This window comes from Canis lupus, chromosome 11 (assembly GCF_011100685.1).
Source record: "Canis lupus familiaris isolate Mischka breed German Shepherd chromosome 11, alternate assembly UU_Cfam_GSD_1.0, whole genome shotgun sequence".
NCBI lineage: Eukaryota > Metazoa > Chordata > Mammalia > Carnivora > Canidae > Canis > Canis lupus.
Genome location: NC_049232.1, coordinates 51,763,929 through 51,785,169, shown reverse-complemented (window position 1 = coordinate 51,785,169; position 21,241 = coordinate 51,763,929). Strand labels below are relative to the sequence as shown.

Here is a 21,241-nt window from a genome sequence, read left to right as displayed (position 1 = left end):
TGAATCAGATTTTGAGTGTGAGGTGAGAGACATAGTTTCATCAGATATTCACGTAGATCTGCAACACTATAAGAACTGTTCCTCTGGCATAAACAGATACACCAATCAATGGAACAGAATAGAGAAAGTCCAGAAATAAACTTATGCATATATGATCAATTAATTTATGACAAAGGAGCCAAGAATATATAATGTGGAAAGAATAACCTCTTCAGTAAATTGTTTTGGGAAAATTGGAGAGCCATGTGTAACAGAAATAAAATTGGACCACTATCTTACATCATATACAAAAATCAACTCAAAATACATTAAAAACTTGAACATAAGATCTTTAACTGCAGAAGTCCTAGAAGATAACAGAGAGGGTAGGCTCCTTTACATCAGACCTTGTAATGATTTTTTTTTGGATTTGACACCAAAAGCAAAGACAACACAAGCAAAAATAAATGCGTGACTGCATCAAACTAAAAGGCTTCTGCACATCAAAGAAATCATCAACACAAAATGAACTATGGAATGAGAAAATATTTGCAAATCATATATCTGATAAGGGGTTAATATATAAAATACATTTAAAAAACTCATACAATTAAGTAGCCAAAAAATCTGATTAAAAATTGATCAGGGTGCCTGAGTGGCTCAGTTGGTTAAGTATCTGACTCTTGATCTCAACTCAGGTCTTGATCTCAGAGTCATGAATTCAAGCCCCACTTTGGGTTCCCACACTGGGTGTGGAGCTTACTTAAAAAAAGCGAGCAGAGGAACTGAAGAGACATTTATCCAAAGAAGACATACAATTGGCCAACAGTCCTCATATCACTAATCATCAGCAAAATGCAAATCAGAATCACAATGAAACATCATCTCGAATGTGTTAGAATGGCTGTCATCAAAAACACAAGAGATAGCAAACGCTGGTGAGAAAAGGGAACTCTTGTGCATTGCTGGTGGGAATGTAAATTGGCACAGTAGCTATGGAAAACAGTATGGAGGTTCCTCAAAAATTAAATATACAACTGCTGTATAATCCACCAGTCCCAATTCTAGGTATATATCTGAAGGAAGCAAAATCACTATCTGCATCTCCATGTTCATTGCAGCACCATTTACAGTAGCCAAGATATGGAAAAGAACCCAAGTGCCCATCAATAGATGAATGGATAAAGATGTGATATATATATATATATATATACACACACACACAATGGAATGTTATCGAGCATAAAGAGAAGGAAACCTTGCCTTTAGAAACAACCTGGATGAATCTTAAGGCATTATGTTAAGTGAAAATAAACAGGGAAAGACAAATACTGTGTTATCTCACTTTTATGTATAATCTAAAAAGAATCCTGAACTGACAGAAACAGAAAAGAGATTTGTGGCTGTCAGTGGCAGGAGGTGGAGGATGGAGGAAAGGAAGGAAGGTAGTTAAAAGGTACCAACTTCCAATTATAAGATTAGTAAGTTCTGGGATCTAATATACAGCATGATGACCATAGTTAACAATACTATATATCGTATATTTGGGAACTGCTAAGAGAGTAGATTTAATTTAAACATTTTCATCATAAAAAATTGTAACTCTGAGGACATGATGTTAAATTTACTGTGATAAGAATTTCTCTCTCTCTCTCTCTCTCTCTCTATATATATATATATATATATATATGAATCATTGTGTTGCACTCCTTAAACTAATACAATGCTATATGTCAATTATATTATTCCTTTCTGATATTCCCACTCAATATATATGCTATATTGACATATAGCAGTAAAACCGGGGTTGGGGGTTGGCTGTTACCAGTATCTCCCAAATATATACTCAGACCTTAGTGCTTTTTTGCTTGAGGGTTATTTTTGATACTTAATATATAGATTGCTGGACCCTGCCCCTAGATATTCTGACTCATTAAGTCTGGGATGAGGCCAGGAAATCTATATTATTACAGGCTTCCTAGTGAGTCTGATGTAAGGCCAGGATTGAGAGCCACTGGAACAGAGGACCTTTTAAAGTTTCTGTCACTAAGAGTTCTCTGGGCTAGGAGCATTGGGTGGGCAGGTGCTGCCCTCTAGTGTCTCTGGTTGCTTGCTACACTTAATGCACACTGTAACCTGCTGCTTGAACACTGGTGGTTTGGGGCCTGACACTAACAGGGTGTTTCCTGTCCAACTCCCTGCAAATTTTAACTATTAGGCATTGATAAAACCACTCGTATAAAAATATTGCTGCTGAATAGTGTGCTTCTCTGTCCCCAGCACCTTGGCTCATCTAAGATGTTCAGTAATATTTTCTGATACTGAGACACAGCACAGCTCCCTCCCCCTGCTCTTGTGCTCTTCTCTCTCTCTCTCTCTCTCTCTCTCTGTCTCTAAAATAAATAAAAATTTTTAAAAAATACATGAAGCAGATTCTGGCTTTGAGAAATTTTCTAGAAATGAATGAATATGAATTTATAGTTGAATACCCCTCCAGAGTCCATAGAGGCTTTTCAGGTACTTCGTCTTCCTTGTGTACTCTTCAGTATAAACCGTGAAGCAGGAGGGGCAAATATGAAGATCCATGCCTGTATTGTTGATGTGTTCATTACATGAATGCACCTTTGTTTGGAAATACACTGGTTCCCCTGTCCTAACCACTCAAGCACCTTTTGTCAATGAGTACCAAACCAGTAAATAAACCTGTACTAAAGACCTACTCTGCAAAAACACATAAGATTATCTTTGGCTCTAACTCCTGAGTCTGGAGACAGAGGAACAAGGGTGAGTGAGATGCTGCAGAGGAGTTGGCAGCAGATGGTTTTAATGGCTTAGTAGGATGGCAGTGGCTGTGGGTTATCTGTAGGGTAAAGAGTGCACTGGTTGGAGCAGGTGCAAAGTTTGCACAATCTGATGGTATTCTTGTGGGCAGGAGGTTAGACTAATGGGAGACTGAGAACTGTTTCAGCAGAGAAAAGGCAGCAGCAGCTGCAGGAAGCAGAGCTGGTTGGGGAAGAGATACAATATTCTGTTTACCTTCTCTTCATCCCATTGGTGAGGGAGGGAGTGTCCCTGGGTTCTGGAAGTGACTGAACTCATGACACCCGACACTGCACCTATGAGATTGACAGTGGTTTTATTAATCATATATAGTCACAGCCAAGAGACGGAGGATACCAAACACCATGCTGGGCCACATTAGGTCATATTAATGGAAGACAGAACCATTGCAGTGGCAAAGAAAGAAGCTGCAGGAAGCAGGAGCCAGTTGGGTAGGAATAATAAAAGTTAAAGATTCAAGCTACACTGTAGGTATCTCAACCTGCTACTAAAAAGCTGATGTAAGCTGTTCGTCAGTTTGACATTCAATGCTCTTTAGTTGAAAAGTCTTTTCATATTTGTAGTGTGGAATTTGCAAGTTCAGGAAAGATGTTAAAATGGCTCAAATTCATCCCATCATCAGGTGTGACTCCTCTTAAATTATCTTAAACGTAAGGATGTATTTTGGTTTGGTTTTGTTCTATATAAAAAGGACACTTTAGAAAAACATTCATCTATATTTTTATTAAAACATTTCAGAGTATTCTTCCTTAAAGTTAATAAAAAAAAGGTCTCATACTAATTATTAGTAATGGGGTTTTTTGCCTTTTGTTTCTTAAATTGTGGTCTATATACTTAACATTTTAACTATTTTTTAAAAGATTTTATTTATTAATTAGAGACACACACACACAGAGAGGCAGAGACACAAGCAGAGGGAGAAGCAGGCTCTATGCAGGGAGCCCGATATGGGACTCGATCACAGCACCCCAGGATCATGCCCTGGGCCGAAGGCAGGTGCTAAACCGCTGAACCACACAGGGATCCCCCCATTTTAATTATTTTTAAGTGTATCGTTGTGCAGTCTTTTCCACTATGCATTTTCAGATTTTTTTTCATATCCCAAACAGAAACTCTCTACCCAGTGAATAATAACTCCTTAATTCCCTCTCCCTCAACCACTAATAAGGTTGATTCTTGATTCATATTAATTAATCTTTGTAACTAGGACTTTTAAAAGATTTTATTTATTTATATGTTCATGAGAGACACACACAGAAAGGCAGGGACATAGGCAGAGGGAGAAGCAGGTTCCTCACAGGGAGCCCGATGTGGGACTCAATCTAGAACTCCAGGATCACGCCATGAGCCAAAGGCAGACGCTCAACCACTGAGTCACCCAGGCATCCTTGTAACTAGGTTTTTAAGTATCTTCAGAGCAGGCAGGTAACACAACTCAATGTCCTTGTGCCTTTGATATTGCCCACTTTAGTGATGAACGCAGATTGAGTGCTCACCACACCTGTTTGTTGGTGGACTGGATGCTGAAGGAGGGACCAAATAGCACTTTCAGAGATTTTGAGCTGAAGAATTTTGGAGGTGTGGGACCACTATCATCAGGGCAAGAACTTAAGGAAATTCAGAAGTCCTAGGTCATTGGAGGCATCTCACAATGTTGACATGGGCCATGAAATTAACATTAATATGTGAATCAGTGGACATAGATGTGGTGGGTAACTGAGGTTGAAAAAAGAAAAAGCTTGCCCTGGGATGCCTGGGTGGCTCAGTGGCTGAGCATCTGCCTTTGACTCAGCATGATCCTGGGGTCTGGGGTCCCAGGTCTCAGGATCACACCCTGGGCTGAAGGCAGCACTAAGCCACTGAGCCACCCAGGCTGCCCCAGAAAGTTATTTTAAAAGACAGCAGCTGTATCCTTTCCTTGACATGTCAGACATGACCCTCTTCTTGAACCTCTTAATACTGACCACCAATTGCTTGTGACATCAAAATCCTCACTTTCTAACACTTAACAAGATAATGCATGTCCTAGCCTCTTGTTTGTGTTTTAGGTTATCTTCCCAATATAGGTGATGTAATGTAGTTCATGGAGTTCCTCTGACCTAACCATTCTCTCTCTTATAGGGCATGCAGTGTACATAAAGACTAACGTATCTAAGGAGAGATTCTAGACTGTTGTCTAAAGGAGAGAGGTAAGCCATCACGTTATAGGGAACAGAGCATGAAAGAGTATATGCTGCCATGACCTTGGCACCTCTAGGGCCCAGGCTCTGCAACTCGTACAGACAATCAGACATCCTCATCTGAACACTGAATCACATGAGCTTCTCCTAGACAAATAAAGGCCTCTGATGCTCTGCATGCCTTTGGAAATAGGAGAGCTTTGTGATGTAGTCTGGTGATCTGGTTCCATCTCCTGTGAGGCAGAGATGACAGGGTCAAATTAGGTCCAAAACTAATTTGGAAGCATTAGGTTCCAAGTCCCTGAAAGCCTAGGAAGAGAGATGCCTAATGAGGTTTGGATTATGTTGAGCCCTACCTTTCTTCTGTGGGATGTTGGATATCCCTTACACATTTATGGCTCCATCACTATTATTGCATTAATTATTTGGCAAGTGAAAAAGAGCCACCAAGAATTAAGGTTGGGACCTAAAAGGAGCTGTTGCCGGGTAGGGAACACACAATGATCACGACTGAACTGATTAAGCCTCAAACAAGATTTTATTCCCTTACTTTCTCCTATTACCCTTACCCTTACTTTTTTTTTAATGGGGGTTTCTTCATGGATCTCAGAATAGCTCCAAATTTGGGTTCACTTCTGGTTTGGGAGACATTCAGGACCTTGGATAGCTAAAATCCCTTGGCTACTAGATCCCTTATCCTTTAATCTATTCCTCTTTTCTCCTGTCTCATTCTGATCTCCCACAGAACTTGTTCAGGGAATGGGGGTAGAGGTATGGTGTATAGGAGAGCCTCAAAATGAATTAGTAATAAGAAAGGGAAATGATGGGTGAAAATACAAAGACTAAGAAAAGAATGGTACGAGAGTATATAAAATTGGAATACAGAAAAGTTTGAGAAATATTTAACAATTTTGTCTCATTTTAGACAAAAAGTGAAAGGTGCCCTGGCTTAGAAAAACTTAGGTGCTCTAACTCATTTGTTTTCAAGTGTCACCGGAGAGTCAGACAAAGGGCTAAAGATAAAACATCAAGAGGTAAAGTCCTAATTAACCCTCAGACTCCCCTCTCTATGGGCAAGTTTCCCCTGATTCCTGTCCCTCTATGAGCCCTGTAGCCAGTAATCAGGTGCTCTAACCACTGAAGGCTCCAATTGCCTCAGTTGACAATTTCTCCCAGAACACTTTCTTGGGTGGAAAATCAGAGCCTGGGAGTGTTCCAAAATTCTCTACCTCCCCCCTACCCTTGAGAATGAAGAATATAGATGGTGGACAGAAGCCCTTAGCTGTGTCATTTACTAGTTTTACCACCCTGTGGAAACGACTTCATCTCTCAGTCTGTGATCCACGAAATGGGCATCTCATGATCCTGCCTCACTCGCAGTGTGGTTGTATGATCAAATGAAATGAGGTCTAGGACAGCATGTTGTAGTGGGGTAAATTGTATGCATATGTGCCATAGAGCATTGATTGTTCAGCTTCTCAGCCTCCTCTTCCTCAAAGGCCTTTAGCTTCCTATAGGATGTCCCTGCATCCTCTCATTCTTTGTTAACACTCTGCTGGTTTTTCAGCTAGGAGATTTTGTCAGGAAGAAGCTGATAAGCCGTGGGAGCTGCTCTGTGTCATGAAAAGGTGATCACTTGCTCTTTGCATCCTCCAAATCCCCAGCCTGGCCTGGGACGATTTCTCTGGTTGGCCTGTGGCAGGGACCAGGAGAGGGAAAATGTCCCGGAGGGAGTCAGACAGTGGATGCTGAGCACTGGTTGAGAGAGTTGCCAGGGCAGAGGGGGATCAGGTGTCTCAGGACAGGGAGTCTCCCGATTTTGCTCTAGGCTAGGTTCACAGTGGTCCTGAAAGTCAGGATTTTGCTAGTATGTAATTCATTGAAGACTCTACATGAGTTTGCACTCAGCCACAAGACAAGTTATCCAGTCAAGAGAATAGATAAATGCATATATAAATAAATCACCATTGTCCTATTCCTGTTGCAACCATTCAAGGGCAGACCCATAAAACCTGCTGACATTACTTCCATGGTTTTGTCTTCAGGGAGGCCAATTCCTGGGACAGCCCTCAGAAAGGAGTCTGTCATCTTATCCTCTTCCTAAAATTTCTAAGGAAGGGAATTGGCTCTCAAGAGATACTATGTACAGGAACTGGGACACCCCATAGTCCCCACAATGCAGAGTTCCCACAAAGACCATATTTTCCACAGCTTAGAAATACTGAATGCCAGGCTGTGGCCTTCTTAGCTCCAGAAGAGACTGACCGCAGGTTCCCCCTGGTAATGTTCCTGGTGCTGCCCCTCAGCCAACCATTGGCTCCCCACCTCTGCCTGGTTCCCTTCTCCTGGTGTAGTTTCTCAACACAGACCAACAGTAAATGCACCCCACCTCCCAGTGTCTCTCATGGCCTGTGGTTCCATCATTGTCTGAGACCTTGCCTAACAAGCTCCAGCCCTCAGTCCAACCCAGCCCAACATAACTTGCCAATGGCATTTTCCTAGGAAGAACAGGAGATGGGTAAATGCCCTGGGATTCCAGGACTAGGGGAAGGTGGGCCAAATCTCCAGGTCACACACATTCAGAGAGGCAGGTGTCAGTCCATCAGTAACGGTTGCCGTCTTCCCTTCCTAGCCAGGGCTGGCTTCCTAAGGAGGGAAGTGTGCGGCGGCTCCTGTGTGCAGATCCTTCCTGCCCCATCTGCAATGCTGTGGCTCTGGAGATTCAGCAGTTGCTGTCAGGTGAGAAAAACCCTGACCTCTCCCTCTTCATCGGGGCCATCGCAGGGCTCCTCTTGTCTCTCTTTGGAGCAGAGTCAGGGTTCCCTGCACTCCAAAGCTCTTTCACTTCCATCTGTAACCCCTACAAAGTCACAATTAACAGATCAGAAATGCTTAACACAGTCAGCTGCCCAGTCGACCAGTGTCAGCATCCAAGATATCCAAGGTGAATGCCTCCAGCGAAGGAAGGGATATCAAGTGCCAGATGTGTCCAGGGATACAGGAGCTCTGTCTTCTTCAAGTGAGGGGACTAGGACTCCTGTGAATCAGCAGGACAAGAGGAAGAGCTACCCTGTATGTGTGCTGGAGAAACAAGGTCAGCTGCCCTTGAATATCTGATTCTCTTTCTTTCCCTGATTTCAGAGCTCACAAAGCTAAAATACCCTGTTGCCTTGCATGTTCCTATTTCCCCAAAGTCCTGAGTCATCTTTAAGCACATGTATATAAATGAATGCAATTCTATACCTGAGGGAGCTCCCAAAATCTTTAGAAGAGTTCCTATGGCAGCTTATAACGCATAGGCCCAAATGTTTTCCAAGCCTGGAGAAAACAACCATTTCTTTCATCATAATGCCACTTGTAAGGCCTCTATTGAAAAATAGGCTATCTTCCTGACCTGGGATCATGAGAGTTGAACCAGTCTACCCAAACTTTCTGAGTTTTTTTTTTAATAAATTAATTTTTTATTGGTGTTCAATTACCAACATACAGAATAACACCCAGTGCTCATCCCGTCAAGTGTCCCCCTCAGTGCCCAGTCACCCACTCACCCCCACCCCCCGCCCTCCTCCCCTTCCACCACCCCTAGTTCGTTTCCCAGAGTTAGGAGTCTTTATGTCCTGTCTCCCTTTCTGATATTTCCTACACATTTCTTCTCCCTTCCCTTATATTTCCTTTCACTATTATTTATATTCCCCAAATGAATGAGAACATACACTGTTTATCCTTCTCTGATTGACTTACTTCACTCAGCATAATACCCTCCAGTTCCATCCACGTTGAAGCAAATGGTGGGTATTTGTCATTTCTAATGGCTGAGTAATATTCCATTGTATACATAAACCACATCTTCTTTATCCATTCATCTTTCGATGGACACCGAGGCTCCTTCCAGTTTGGCTATTGTGGACATAGCTGTTAGAAACATCGGGGTGCAGGTGTCCCGGCGTTTCATTGCATCTGAATCATTGGGGTAAATCCCCAACAGTGCAATTGCTGCGTCGTAGGGTAGGTCTATTTTTAACTCTTTGAGGAACCTCCACACAGTTTTCCAGAGTGGCTGCACCAGTTCACATTCCCACCAACAGTGCAAGAGGGTTCCCTTTTCTCCGCATCCTCTCCAACATTTGTAGTTTCCTGCCTTGTTAATTTTCCCCATTCTCACTGGTGTGAGGTGGTATCTCATTGTGGTTTTGATTTGTATTTCCCTGATGGCAAGTGATGCCGAGCATTTTCTCATGTGCATGTTGGCCATGTCTATGTCTTCCTCTGTGAGATTTCTGTTCATGTCTTTTGCCCATTTCATGATTGGATTGTTTGTTTCTTTGGTGTTGAGTTTAGGAAGTTCTTTATACATCTTGGAAACTAGCCCTTTATCTGATACGTCATTTGCAAATATCTTCTCCCATTCTGTAGGTTGTTTTTGAGTTTTGTTGACTGTATCCTTTGCTGTGCAAAAGCTTCTTATCTTGATGAAGTCCCAATAGTTTCACTTTTGCTTTTGTTTTCTTTTGCCTTAGTGGATGTATCTTGCAAGAAGTTACTGTGGCCAAGTTCAAAAAGGGTGTTGCCTGTGTTCTCCTCTAGGATTTTGATGGAATCTTGTCTCACATTTAGATCTTTCATCCATTTTGAGTTTATCTTTGTGTGTGGTGTAAGAGAATGGTCTAGTTTCATTATTCTGCATGTGGTGTGTCCAATTTTCCCAGCACCATTTATTGAAGAGACTGTCTTTCTTCTCTTTAAAAAAGAAAACCATATGCCCCGACCTATGGTTTTCTTTTTTAAAATTCCCCTGGCTATTTGGGGGTCTTTTCTGATTCCACACAAATCTTAAAATAATTTGTTCTAACTCTCTGAAAAAGTCCATGGTATTTTGACAGGGATTGCAGTAAACGTGTAAATTGCCCTGGGTAACATTGACATTTTCACAATATTAATTCTGCCAATCCATGAGCATGGAATATTTTTCTATCTCTTTGTGTCTTCCTCAATTTCTTTCAGAAGTGTTCTATAGTTTTTAGGGTATAGATCCTTTACCTCTTTGGTTAGGTTTATTCCTAGGTATCTTATGCTTTTGGGTGCAATTGTAAATGGGATTGACTCCTTAATTTCTCTTTCTTCAGTCACATTGTTAATGTATAGAAATGCCATTGATTTCTGGGCATTGATTTTGTATCCTGCCACGCTACCAAATTGCTGTATGAGTTCTAGCAATCTTGGGGTGGAGGCTTTTGGGTTTTCTATGTAGAGTATCATGTCATCGGCGAAGAGGGAGAGTTTGACTTCTTTACCAATTTGAATGCCTTTAATGTCTTTTTGTTGTCTGATTGCTGAGGCTAGGACTTCCAATACTATGTTGAATAGCAGTGGTGAGAGTGGACATCCCTGTCTTGTTCCTGATCTTGGGGAAAGGCTCCCAGTGCTTCCCCATTGAGAATGATATTTGCTGTGGGCTTTTTGTAGATGGCTTTTAAGATGTCGAGGAAAAGTTCCCTCTATTCCTACACTCTGAAGAGTTTTGATGAGGTATGGATGCTGTATTTTGTCAAATGCTTTCTCTGCATCTATTGAGAGGATCATGTGGTTCTTGGTTTTTCTCTTGCTGATATGATGAATCACACTGATTGTTTTACGAGTGTTGAACCAGCCTTGTGTCCCGGGGATAAATCCTACTTGGTCATGGTGAATAATTTTCTTAATGTGTTGTTGGATCCTATTGGCTAGTATCTTGTTGAGAATTTTTGCATCCATGTTCATCAGGGATATTGGTCTGTAATTCTCCTTTTTGGTGCGGTCTTTGTCTGGTTTTGGAATTAAGGTGATGCTGGCCTCGTGGAACGAATTTGGAAGTACTCTATCTCTTTCTATCTTTCCAAACAGCTTTAGTAGAATAGGTATGGTTTCTTTAAACGTTTGATAGAATTCCCCTGGGAAGCCATCTGGCCCTGGACTTTTGGTCTTGGGAGGTTTTTGATGACTGCTTCAATTTCCTCCCTGGCTATTGGCCTGTTCAGGTTTTCTATTTCTTCCTGTTCCAGTTTTGGTAGTTTGTGGCTTTCCAGGAATGTGTCCATTTCTTCTAGATTGCCTAATTTATTGGCGTATAGCTGTTCATAATATGTTTTAAAATCGTTTGTATTTCCTTGGTGTTGGTAGTGATCTCTCCTTTCTCATTCATGATTTTATTGAGTCTTCTCTCTCTTCTTTTTAATAAGGCTGGCTAATTGTTTATGTATCTTATTAATTCTTTCAAAGAACCAACTCCTGGTAGTGTTGATCTGTTCCACAGTTCTTCTGGTCTCGATTTCGTTGAGTTCTGCTCGAATCTTTATTAACTCTCTTCTTCTGCTGGGTGTAGGATCTATCTCCTGTTTTTTCTCTAGCTCCTTTAAGTGTAAGGTTAGCTTTTGTATTTGAGTTCTTTCCAGTTTTGAATGGATGCTTGTATTGCGATGTATTTCCTCCTTAGGACTGTTTTTGCTGCATCCCAAAGATTTTGAACGGTTGTATCTTCATTCTCATTAGTTTCCATGAATCTTTTTAATTCTTCCTTAATTTCCTGGTTGACCCTTTCATCTTTTAGCAGGATGGTCCTTAACCTCCATGTGTTGAGGTCCTTCCAAACTTCTTGTTGTGATTTAGTTCTAATTTCAAGGCATTATGGTCTGAGAATATGCAGGGGGACGATCCCAATCTTTTGGTATTGGTTCAGACCCGATTGTGACCCAGTAATGTGGTCTATTCTGGAGAAAGTTCCATGTGCACTTGAGAAGAATGTGTATTCAGTTGAGTTTGGATATAAAGTTCCGTAGATATCTGTGAAATCCACCTGGTCCAGTGTATCATTTAAAGCTCTCGTTTCTTTGGAGATGTTGTGCTTAGAAGACCTATCTAGTATAGAAAGAGCTAGATTGAAGACACCAAGTATAAGTGTATTATTATCTAAGTATTTCTTCACTTTGTTTATTAATTGGTTTAAAATATTTGGGAGCTCCCACATTCGGAGCATATATATTGAGGATTGCTAAGTCCTCTTGTTGGATAGATCCTTTAAGTATGAGATAGTGTCCCTCTTCATCTCTCACTACAGTCTTCGGGGTAAACTTTAGTTTATCTGATATAAGGATGGCTACCCCTGCTTTCTTTTGAGGACCATTTGAATGGTAAATGGTTCTCCAACCTTTTATTTTCAGGCTGCAGGTGTCCTTCTATCTAAAATGAGTCTCTTGTAGACAGCAAATAGATGGGTCCTGCTTTTTTTTATCCAGTCTGAAACCCTGCGCCTTTTGATGGGGTCATTAAGCCTGTTCACTTTCAGAGTTACTATTGAAAGATATGAGTTTAGTGTCATCATAATATCTATTCAGTCCCTGTTTTTGTGGATTGTTCCACTGAACTTCTTCTTAAAGGGGAATTTTCAGAGTCCCCCTTAAAATTTCTTGCAGAGCTGGTTTGGAGGTCACATATTCTTTCAGTTCCTGCCTGTCTTGGAAGCTCTTTATCTCTCCTTCCATTTTGAATGAGAGCCTTGCTGGACAAAGTATTCTTGGCTGCATGTTCTTCTCATTTAGGACCTGAATATATCCTGCCAGCCTTTTCTGGCCTGCCAGGTCTCTGTGGAGAGGTCTGCTGTTACCCTAATACTCGTCCCCATAAAAGTCAGGGATTTCTTGTCTCTTGCTGCTTGAAGGATCTTCTCTTATTTTTGGAATTTGCAAGCTTCACTATTAAATGTCGAGGTGTTGAACGGTTTTTATTGATTTTAGAGGGGTGATCTCTCTATTTCCTGGATCTGAATGCCTGTTTTCCTTCTCAGATTAGGAAAGTTTTCAGCTATGATTCGTTCAAATACATATTCTGGCCCTCTGTCCCTTTCGTCGGCCCCTCAGGAACCCCAATTAAACGTATGTTTTTTCTTCCTCAGGCTGTCGTTTATTTCCCTTAATCTGTCTTCATGGTCTTTTAATTGTCTCTTTTTTCCTCAGTTTCCCTCTTTGCCATCAACTTGTCTTCTATGTCACTCACTCGTTCCTTCCACCTCGTTAACCCTCGTCATTAGGACTTCTAGTTTGGATTGCATCTCATTCAATTGATTTTTAATTTCTGCCTAATTGGATCTAAATCTGCAGTCATGAAGTCTCTTGAGTCTTTTATTCCTTTTTTCTAGAGCCACCAGTAGCTGTATAATTTGCTTCTGAATTGGCTTTCTGACATTGAATTGTAATCCAGATTTGTAACTCTGTGGGAGAGAGGACTGTTTCTGATTCTTTCTTTGAAGTGAGGTTTTCCTTCTAGTCATTTGTTCAGTGCAGAGTGGCCCAAAAACAAGTTGTATTGGGAAAAGGAGAAAAAGAGAGAGAGATAAGGAAAGAAAAGAGAAAAAGAAAAAAAGAACAAAGGAAGAACAAATGGAAAAAAAGAGAAGAAAAAGAGAAAGAAAAGAAAGGTGAAAAAAGGGGTGGGGGAAGCAATCAGAAATCAAAAAGAAAAAAAAACACACACACGGGGGAGTATCTTCTGATTCTGAATACTTTAAGTCCCTTGACTTCCCCTGGAACTTGTCCGTCTAGCTGGTCTTCTCGGGGAGGGGCCTGTTGTGCTGATTTTCAGGTGTTAGCACTTGGGGGAGCTGCTCTGCCCCCTGCCTGGTGCAGGGCTCAGTGGGGGGTTGTTTACCCCGTGAGGCCCCTGGAGGAACAACCCCAGTGGCTGTGGCAGCTCTGGAAACCTGGATTCAGCCCCCGCAGTAACTACGGAGCTTTCCGTCTGCAGGGCCTGGAGGCTCCGGGGCGGGGCCGCTGATCTTCTCAGCTCCGGGCAGGAGCGTCCTTGCTGTCCTGGGCCCTCCCGCCTCTGCCTGTCCCGGGGGAGGCCGGATCTTGGGCTGCGTCCCGGCGCCCTGTGCTCCCGGTCTGCGCAGTTGGATTCGCGCTCCCCGGCCGCGCAGCTTCCTCTCCGCGGAGCCTCTGCCTGAGCCCGGCCGAGCTGCTCCCGGAGCCGCGCAGCCCCCCTCCTCACGAGCCTCTTCCCTGTCTGCCGGAGCCGCAGCCGCCGAGCTGCTCCGGAGCTGCGCAGGCCCCCTCCGCGGAGCCGCCGCCCGAGCCCCTCCAATCTGCTTCCCGGGTCAATGTGTGTGCGCTGCAGCCCTTAGGGACCCTCGGCGGACTCTCCTGCGCGCGCCACAGGTGTCTGTTAGTGTCCCAGGGAGCCCGAGGGCATCCCCCGCCCTCCTGGGGTCCTGCTCCAACTCCCTGCGGGCGCCTTTCTGCCCGGGAAGGTTGGTGCAGCTCCTGCTTCTTCTCCGGGACGGAGCTTTCCTGTCCTGGGGACACTCGCCCCGGCGTCAGCCCGGCTCCTCGCGGGAGCCTTTTGTTTCTTTATTCTTTTTTCCCCGTTTCCTACCTTGATAGAAGCACAAACTCTTCTCACTGTAGTGTTTCAACCTGTTCTCCTCTTTAAATCTCAGGCCGAATTCGTAGATTTTCAGGATGATTGAAGGTTATCTAGGTAATTTGGTGGGGACAGGTGATTTGGGGACCCTACTCTGTCCGCCATCTTGCCCCTCCTCCAAACTTTCTGAGTTATAGAAAGATCCACTATGAACCCAGAGCAAATACCGCTGAAAGTAAATCGCAAACTTCATGACTCTGGCTCCACCCTCTACTACATTTTAGTTTCTTAGTGATCTCTATCCATTGGCCAGAAGATCCACTGAGGCCTCAGTGTGCTATCTATAGCAGAAAAATAGCTATGTTCCTATGTTCCTATTTTCTGCACAGTGAGTCCTTGGTCTGCCAATAAAGATCTCTCCACAAAAGGGGAGCCCCAGTCCCTTTTCTTCAATAATTGCTTTGTAATCTCTAAAATTTCCTCCACCAGGTTAGCCCCAGCTTTTTCCCACATTCCCAAATTTGGGTGTCTCCATCTGACTAACAACAAACCCATATCAATATCCCATTTTCTTCTCTGCCCAAGTGTGAAGCCTTAGAGTGGCACCAGCAGCAAAGGCAGCCACATCTTCATTGGAGCTTCTCAGCTGTTGCCCAGAAATCTCTGTAGAGGCAGAGAACCATATAAAATAAGCCCTGAGACATGTTTCGTCTTCCTGTCCCCAGGGACCTGTTAAAGAGCAACCCATTTCAGTCTTCAAGAGGGAGGTGGTATTTCCCTGGAAATACCCAGAGCTGCTAGAGTTCTACTTTCAGAAGCAGTTGATTTAGCAAGTTGATTAATTATTGTGAGAGCCTGCCCCAGAAGATACATCAGTCCAAAGAGTTGCACCTGTCCCCTGCTGACCAGCAGCCCATGCCCCAGAGCAGCACCCTGGCCAGTATGAGTATCCCCTAGCTTGCAGACCTAAAGGCCAGTGGGGATAGTGACCTGTCATGATTCATCATGGCAGCAGAGCTGGTCTATAGTTGCTTGCCCAGGCTAAGGCAATGTTGCAGAGCTACAGTGACTACAAGCATGGGAAGATATGCTAGGGCATTTGTTCTTTCTGCCCACATTTGCAGCTGTTAGGACCGCAAATCATTAGGTCTGCAGCATTACAAGGGCCCTGACAGGAGTTTGGTTCCCTTGTGCCCAGAAAGTAAGTCCCTAGACATGGAGGGTGGCTGTTAGCCCCTACATGGATCATAAAGCAACATCCTCAGTGTTGATAGGCCTTGATAGCTGTAACAGGCCTCACCTGATGCTGTCACTGATCATCTTGACCAGCACCTGCCTGGGTATCTTCTCAGGGAGCCACTGAGAAACTGGAGACGAATTTTGGCCTGTCAGGCTTGCCAGCTTTTTATTATGTGGCTTTCTCCAAGGCCATGGCCTCGGCAATCACTAGACAATCTGCAATCACAAAGATGTACCTGGGTCTTTGGGGGGCCCAGTAAACCTATGCTCAATATCATCTAACACCAATGTAAAAGTCCTAGGCCAGACTTTCGATATGCCAGTGAGACTTGTGCAAACGTGGGCAAGCATTTCAGACTGAAGTATAGGTGAAAGGAGATGGTGCCTCTAGAGAGCCAGACATCCTGCAGGCCACTCATCACTCAAGATACCTATCTTGGCCAAACTGAATTTTTACCTGAAAAGAAATTCCTGGAGATACATTTGGGAAGTCTTATAAAGATAAAGGAGTCCAGGAACAAACTGTGGCTGTCTCAAGGAATATCTGTGCCTAGACTCCTTCAAATCTAAACACCTGGGGAAAATATTGCTCCGAATCTCCCCCATCCCACCAGATATCATCCCATGTGTTCTAGAATGCTCCACATAGAGAATAGTTTGCAGGTAAACTGAGGCAGTGAGGAGAACAAAAAGCAGCTAGTCCTTATGGTTCTTCCCACTGGGCCTCCAGATCTCACAACACCCCTGGGGACACAACAGGGGGCCAGGTGCTTTGTATTAGGCTGCAGGCCAGTGTGTACAAGCTGAGCCTGGAGAAGCCCTGGATCCCTTAGCCCCTGCAAAGGTAAGGACAACTCCCTGCCCCAGCAGAGAAAATAGAGGGACTCTGGGAAACTTAACGTAGCAGAGAATCATAGACAAGGGGGTGCAGGTTGAGGCTGTCTCCAGCCAGAGAGAACATATACTCTGCTGTGGTTCAGGGGCCAGAAGGACTTTTATAAATAGAACCCTCAGAGCCCTTGACTTCCCCAATGTCGCTAGGATCTTTCTCAAGTAGAATTTGAGCTAGGTTAGGATGGTTGCCTTGAGTGAGTTGGAACTAGCAAGGATCTGTCTGGGATCTGCAGAGCCACCATTTCCATCCTCTCAGGTGACAAGAATCCCTCGCAGCCCTTCACCATTTTCTCCCTTACATGGAGTTCCTAGAGTATCCCCTAGATTCCTTGGGTCAAATGCCAGATGAGAATGTTCTGTAAGGCTATTAAAACAATCTGAATGACCTCACCCAAACAAGGATTCCTCAGAATGCCAAAACTGGAGTCACCAGAGCTTATGGGCCAGACCTTAACATGACCAGCTTACTGGGCCGTTATTAACTGGGCCAAATTTTGTAAGTCCAGCATTTAAAGTGACCATGTTTTTGGGATCCAAAATTTACAGGGTCTGAATTCATAGAGTCACACTTTCTAGGGTCAAGAGCTGCAGGGTCTAGTAAAAGCAGCATTTCAGACTGAAGGATTCACAAGATCCCGTTCTTCCAGAAGCTGCAGAAGCTGGCTTGGGTAATAAGGTGAAGCACTTTCCACACTGGATTAACCCCGAAGTGAAAGGTCAAAGGCATAAAGAATCCATTCTCCTCTGTAAGGATGACATGCCCAAAACCATGACAAAAAATATTGAGAAGAGTTCACCCCTCACCAAACACCCTGTGAGAGGAGCCAAGATGGAGAATAAAACAGAGGAGGGCATGACTTTCTTTGATGCTCCTCAGTCTCTCGACAATGAACTCAATCACAATCCCTTCAGTCCAGATGCTCCTAGTTGCTGTGCCTTCCTCACAACAGCTCCAAGCACTGTCCTCAGCTGACTTGTGCCACCCAACCAGAAAATCCAACCTAGGTCTCAGCTCTCCCCTCAGCACAAGGTACTGGTCTACACAAAGAGAAAACGCAGTCCAGGAGAAAGGAGTTCATAGGTTCCTCTGCATCCCCATGAAAAAGGCTGTCATCATCATTTCCATTAATGTCCAGGTGAGGCAGGACCCTCTCCAAATATACTCTATGCCTCTGAGCAAAGAACCACCTGTTGTGCCTCCTTATTTTCAAGTTTGTATGTGATGGAGAGAGTAGAGAAGGTAAATAATACTTCCCATATACTATAGGAGCTTAAATTCATATTTCAAATAGGTCAGCATTCCACACAACTCTCTCAGTCCTACCCTGGACTGTGGGAGAGGAGCACTTGAGCAAAGAAGGAAGACCCCTGCCCAAAGTGCATTGAAGGTGCACCAGGCTTGAATTCATTACGTATTCCCACGGCACCTATGGGCCCTCAGGAACAATGTAGGCATAATCATATTATAAGAAATAGCACCCCGTACATTTTTGGCCCATGGGAACAATTTACCAATAGCTTCTATGTATGCCAGCAGCCTGAAGGGAAGTTTTTAGGTGAGTGTCATAGTTGTTCCATCCTTGATAATCATAAAAGTACACAGATAATATGACAGGTGTCAGAAGCATATGAGAGAATCTCACCTCTCTGCACTGTGTTGTTATTGATTAAATCTTAAAAGGGCTAATCCATCTTGGATTTTCGCATGGCCTGTTGCCAGTTTGACACCCGTTGCCTTTCAGTTGCATGGGATAAATGTCTCCTAGAATGAAGATCAGTTGAAGAGAAGGTTCCCAAAAGATCACAATAAAAATGTCCTTGACATGAGTCTTAGATGCAACATTTCAAATTTTCAACTACTTACTATGTTTCAGGTACTATGCCAGAAAACAAGAGGTGAACACAACAGTGAACAACACACAGGCCTTCCTCCATTGAGCTTATGGAATTATGGAGTAGACAGTCAAGTAGAAAGTCACTGAAAGCAGTGTGATAAGGACTGGTTAGAGGAAGTAGGTGAAAATACACAGGAGGGCACTTAACCTAATTTGGCAGGGGGAAGGGGTTCGATAGAAATTTTCCTAGCATAATACTCTCCAGCTCCATCCACATCAAAGCAAGTGGTGGGTATTTGTTGTTTCTAATGGCTGAGTAATATTCCATTGTATACATATCCCACATCATGAGTGAAATAAGTCAATCAGAAAAAGACAAACATTATATGGTATCATCCATTTGGGGAATATAAGATTTAGTGAAAGGGAAATAAAGGGAAAGGAGAGAAAATGAGTGAAAATATCAGTGAGGGTGACAAAACATGAGAGACACCTAACTCTGGGAAACGAATGAGCGGGTAGTGGAAGGGGAGGGTGGGTGGGGGGTTGGGGTGACTGGGTGAGGGGCACTGAGGGGAGGCACTTGGCGGGATGAGCACTGGGTATTATGCTATATGTTAGCAAATTGTACTCCAATTTAAAAAAATTTTAAAAAGAAAAGAAATTGTCTTAGAAGAGGTGATATGTAGACTGAATTTCAAAGGATAAGAAGTTAGTCAGGAAGGAAGTAGGGAGTCTCTGGGCTTCCCCAGGTTGAGAGTAAAATGTACAAATGTATGGTGTCAAACAAATGGGCATACCATGGAAAGAACAGTAACTTGCTGGAGAAGTACCTATAATAATCAAAAGAATATTAAAATGTTTGAGGGATCAGAATGAGAATGCCAAGATAGAGAATGGATGGTATTCACTCATGCATTTTTATTCCTTCAACTAATACTATGCATCTACTATTTGCCACACACTTGTATAGGCACTGAGTATACAGCAATGAACAAAAGAGGAAAAAATTATGTCTTTAATAAGCTTACATTGATGATACACTAGAGAGGGAGATAAAAAAAAAGCATAAGTAAAAAAACATATAGTATGTAGAAGATGACTATATAAGATGTAAAAAGTTTGGGGAAGACTTAGGTGGGTGCAGTTTTAAATAGGGAGGTCAAAAATAAATTATTTATTTATTTTTTAATTTTTATCTATCTCTAGATAGAGAATTCAGGGCAGGCCTCACTAAAATTTATGGGGTTAGAGGCACCTGGGTGGCTCAGTCAGTTAAGCATCTGCCTTCAGCTCAGATCGTGATCTCAGGGTCCTGGGACCAAGGCCTGTGTCGGGCTCCCTGCTCAGCAGGAGTCTGCTTCTACCTCTGTGCTCTCTCTCACTATCTCTGTCGCTATCTCCGTCCTCCTCTCAAATAAGTAAATAACATCTTTTATTTAAATGTGGGCATGGACTAGAGAGATGAGAGAGTAATCACATGGATAACTGAGGAAATTTCATGTCAGAAACATAAACTCTCTAGAGGCTGGAGCATGCCTGAGCTATTCCAATGAAGAAGGACAGTGAGCCTGAAGCAGAGTAATCAATAAGGGGGAGAGTAATGGAGAACAAAGAGCAGTAAAGGGGCCAAATGAGGTAAGGCCTAGAAGGTCATTGCAAAGACATTGAATTGACTTTTTGAGGAAATGGAAGTTGCTGTTAGAAGGTCTTCTTAGATCTGCTTGTGTTTTAAGGATCACTTAGGCTGATTTGCTAACAGCAGTATTGGAGGTAAAGACTTGGGGTAGAAGCATTAGTTATGAGAGTATTCCAGTAATAGTAGGCAGCAGAGACTAGAAGTGTTTAGTGCTGGACATTTTGAAGTAGAGGACAAAGGATACTGATATCCATTTACTGATAGGTTGGATGTGACAGTTAGAAAACATTAAAAATCAAAGATAACACCGAATGTTTGGTGGCCTACTCTTCTGGCAACATGGCGTTATCATATACTGATTGAGAATATTAGGACTGGAGTGGGTGATAAGTATGATTGGTAGGACTGGTTAATAAGTAGTTCATTTTTACACAGAGATGATATTGGACATTCAAGTGTACATAATGGTACAGCCATTCTGGAAAACATGTGTGAGTTTCCTCAAAGAGTTAAAAATAGATCTGCCCTACGACCCAGCAATTGCACTGCTGGGGATTTACCCCAAAGATACAGATGCAGTGAAACGCTGCGACACCTGCACCCCGATGTTTATAGCAGCAATGTCCACAATAACCAACCTGTGGAAGGAGCCTCGGTGTCCATCGAAAGATGAATGGATAAAGAAGATGTGGTCTATGTATACAATGGAATATTACTCAGCCATTAGAAACGACAAATATCCACCATTTGCTTCGATGTGGAGGGACCTGGAGGGTATTATGCTGAGTGAAATTAGCCAATTAGAAAAGGACAAACATTATATGGTCTCATTCATTTGGGGAATATAAAATATAGTGAAAGGGAATAAAGGCAAAGGAGAAAAAATGAGTGGGAAATATCAGAAAGGGAGACAGAACATGAGAGACTCCTAACTGGGAAACGAACAAGGGGTGGTGGAAAGAAAGGGAGGTGGGCGGGGCGGTGGGGGGCACTGAGGGGTGCAATGATGGGATGAGCACTGGGTGTTATTCTATATGTTGGCAAATTGAACACCAATAGGGGATCCCTGGGTGGATCAGTGGTTTAGCACCTGCCTTTGGTCTAGGGCGCGCGATCCTGGAGTCCCGGGATCGAGTCCCGCATCGGGCTCCCGGCATGGAGCCTGCTTCTCCCTTCTCCTATGTCTGTCTGTCTCTGTCTCTGTCTCTCTCGCCCTATGTCTATCATGAATAAATAAATAAATC

At 43.2% G+C, this 21,241-nt stretch overlaps 1 protein-coding gene and 1 long non-coding RNA gene across 2 annotated transcripts in view; one reads left to right on the top strand and one right to left on the bottom strand.

Annotated features, from left to right (window-relative positions):
- LOC119876817 overlaps positions 1–3,104 on the bottom strand; it is a 62,702-nt gene extending 59,598 nt beyond the window's left edge. Inside the window, exon 1 of the long non-coding RNA XR_005366958.1 lies at positions 3,016–3,104. This is a non-coding gene — a long non-coding RNA (uncharacterized LOC119876817). The remainder of the gene's footprint in view (positions 1–3,015) is intronic.
- A 3,144-nt stretch (positions 3,105–6,248) lies between these two features.
- LOC119876830 (protein FAM205C-like) lies at positions 6,249–17,707 on the top strand. Its single transcript, XM_038553288.1, has 5 exons — positions 6,249–6,387; positions 6,568–6,628; positions 7,633–7,739; positions 7,882–8,094; positions 17,171–17,707. The coding sequence occupies exons 1-5, from the start codon at positions 6,249–6,251 to the stop codon at positions 17,494–17,496; spliced, it is 846 nt and encodes a 281-aa protein (XP_038409216.1). The 3' UTR covers positions 17,497–17,707.
- Positions 17,708–21,241: the final 3,534 nt, after the last annotated feature.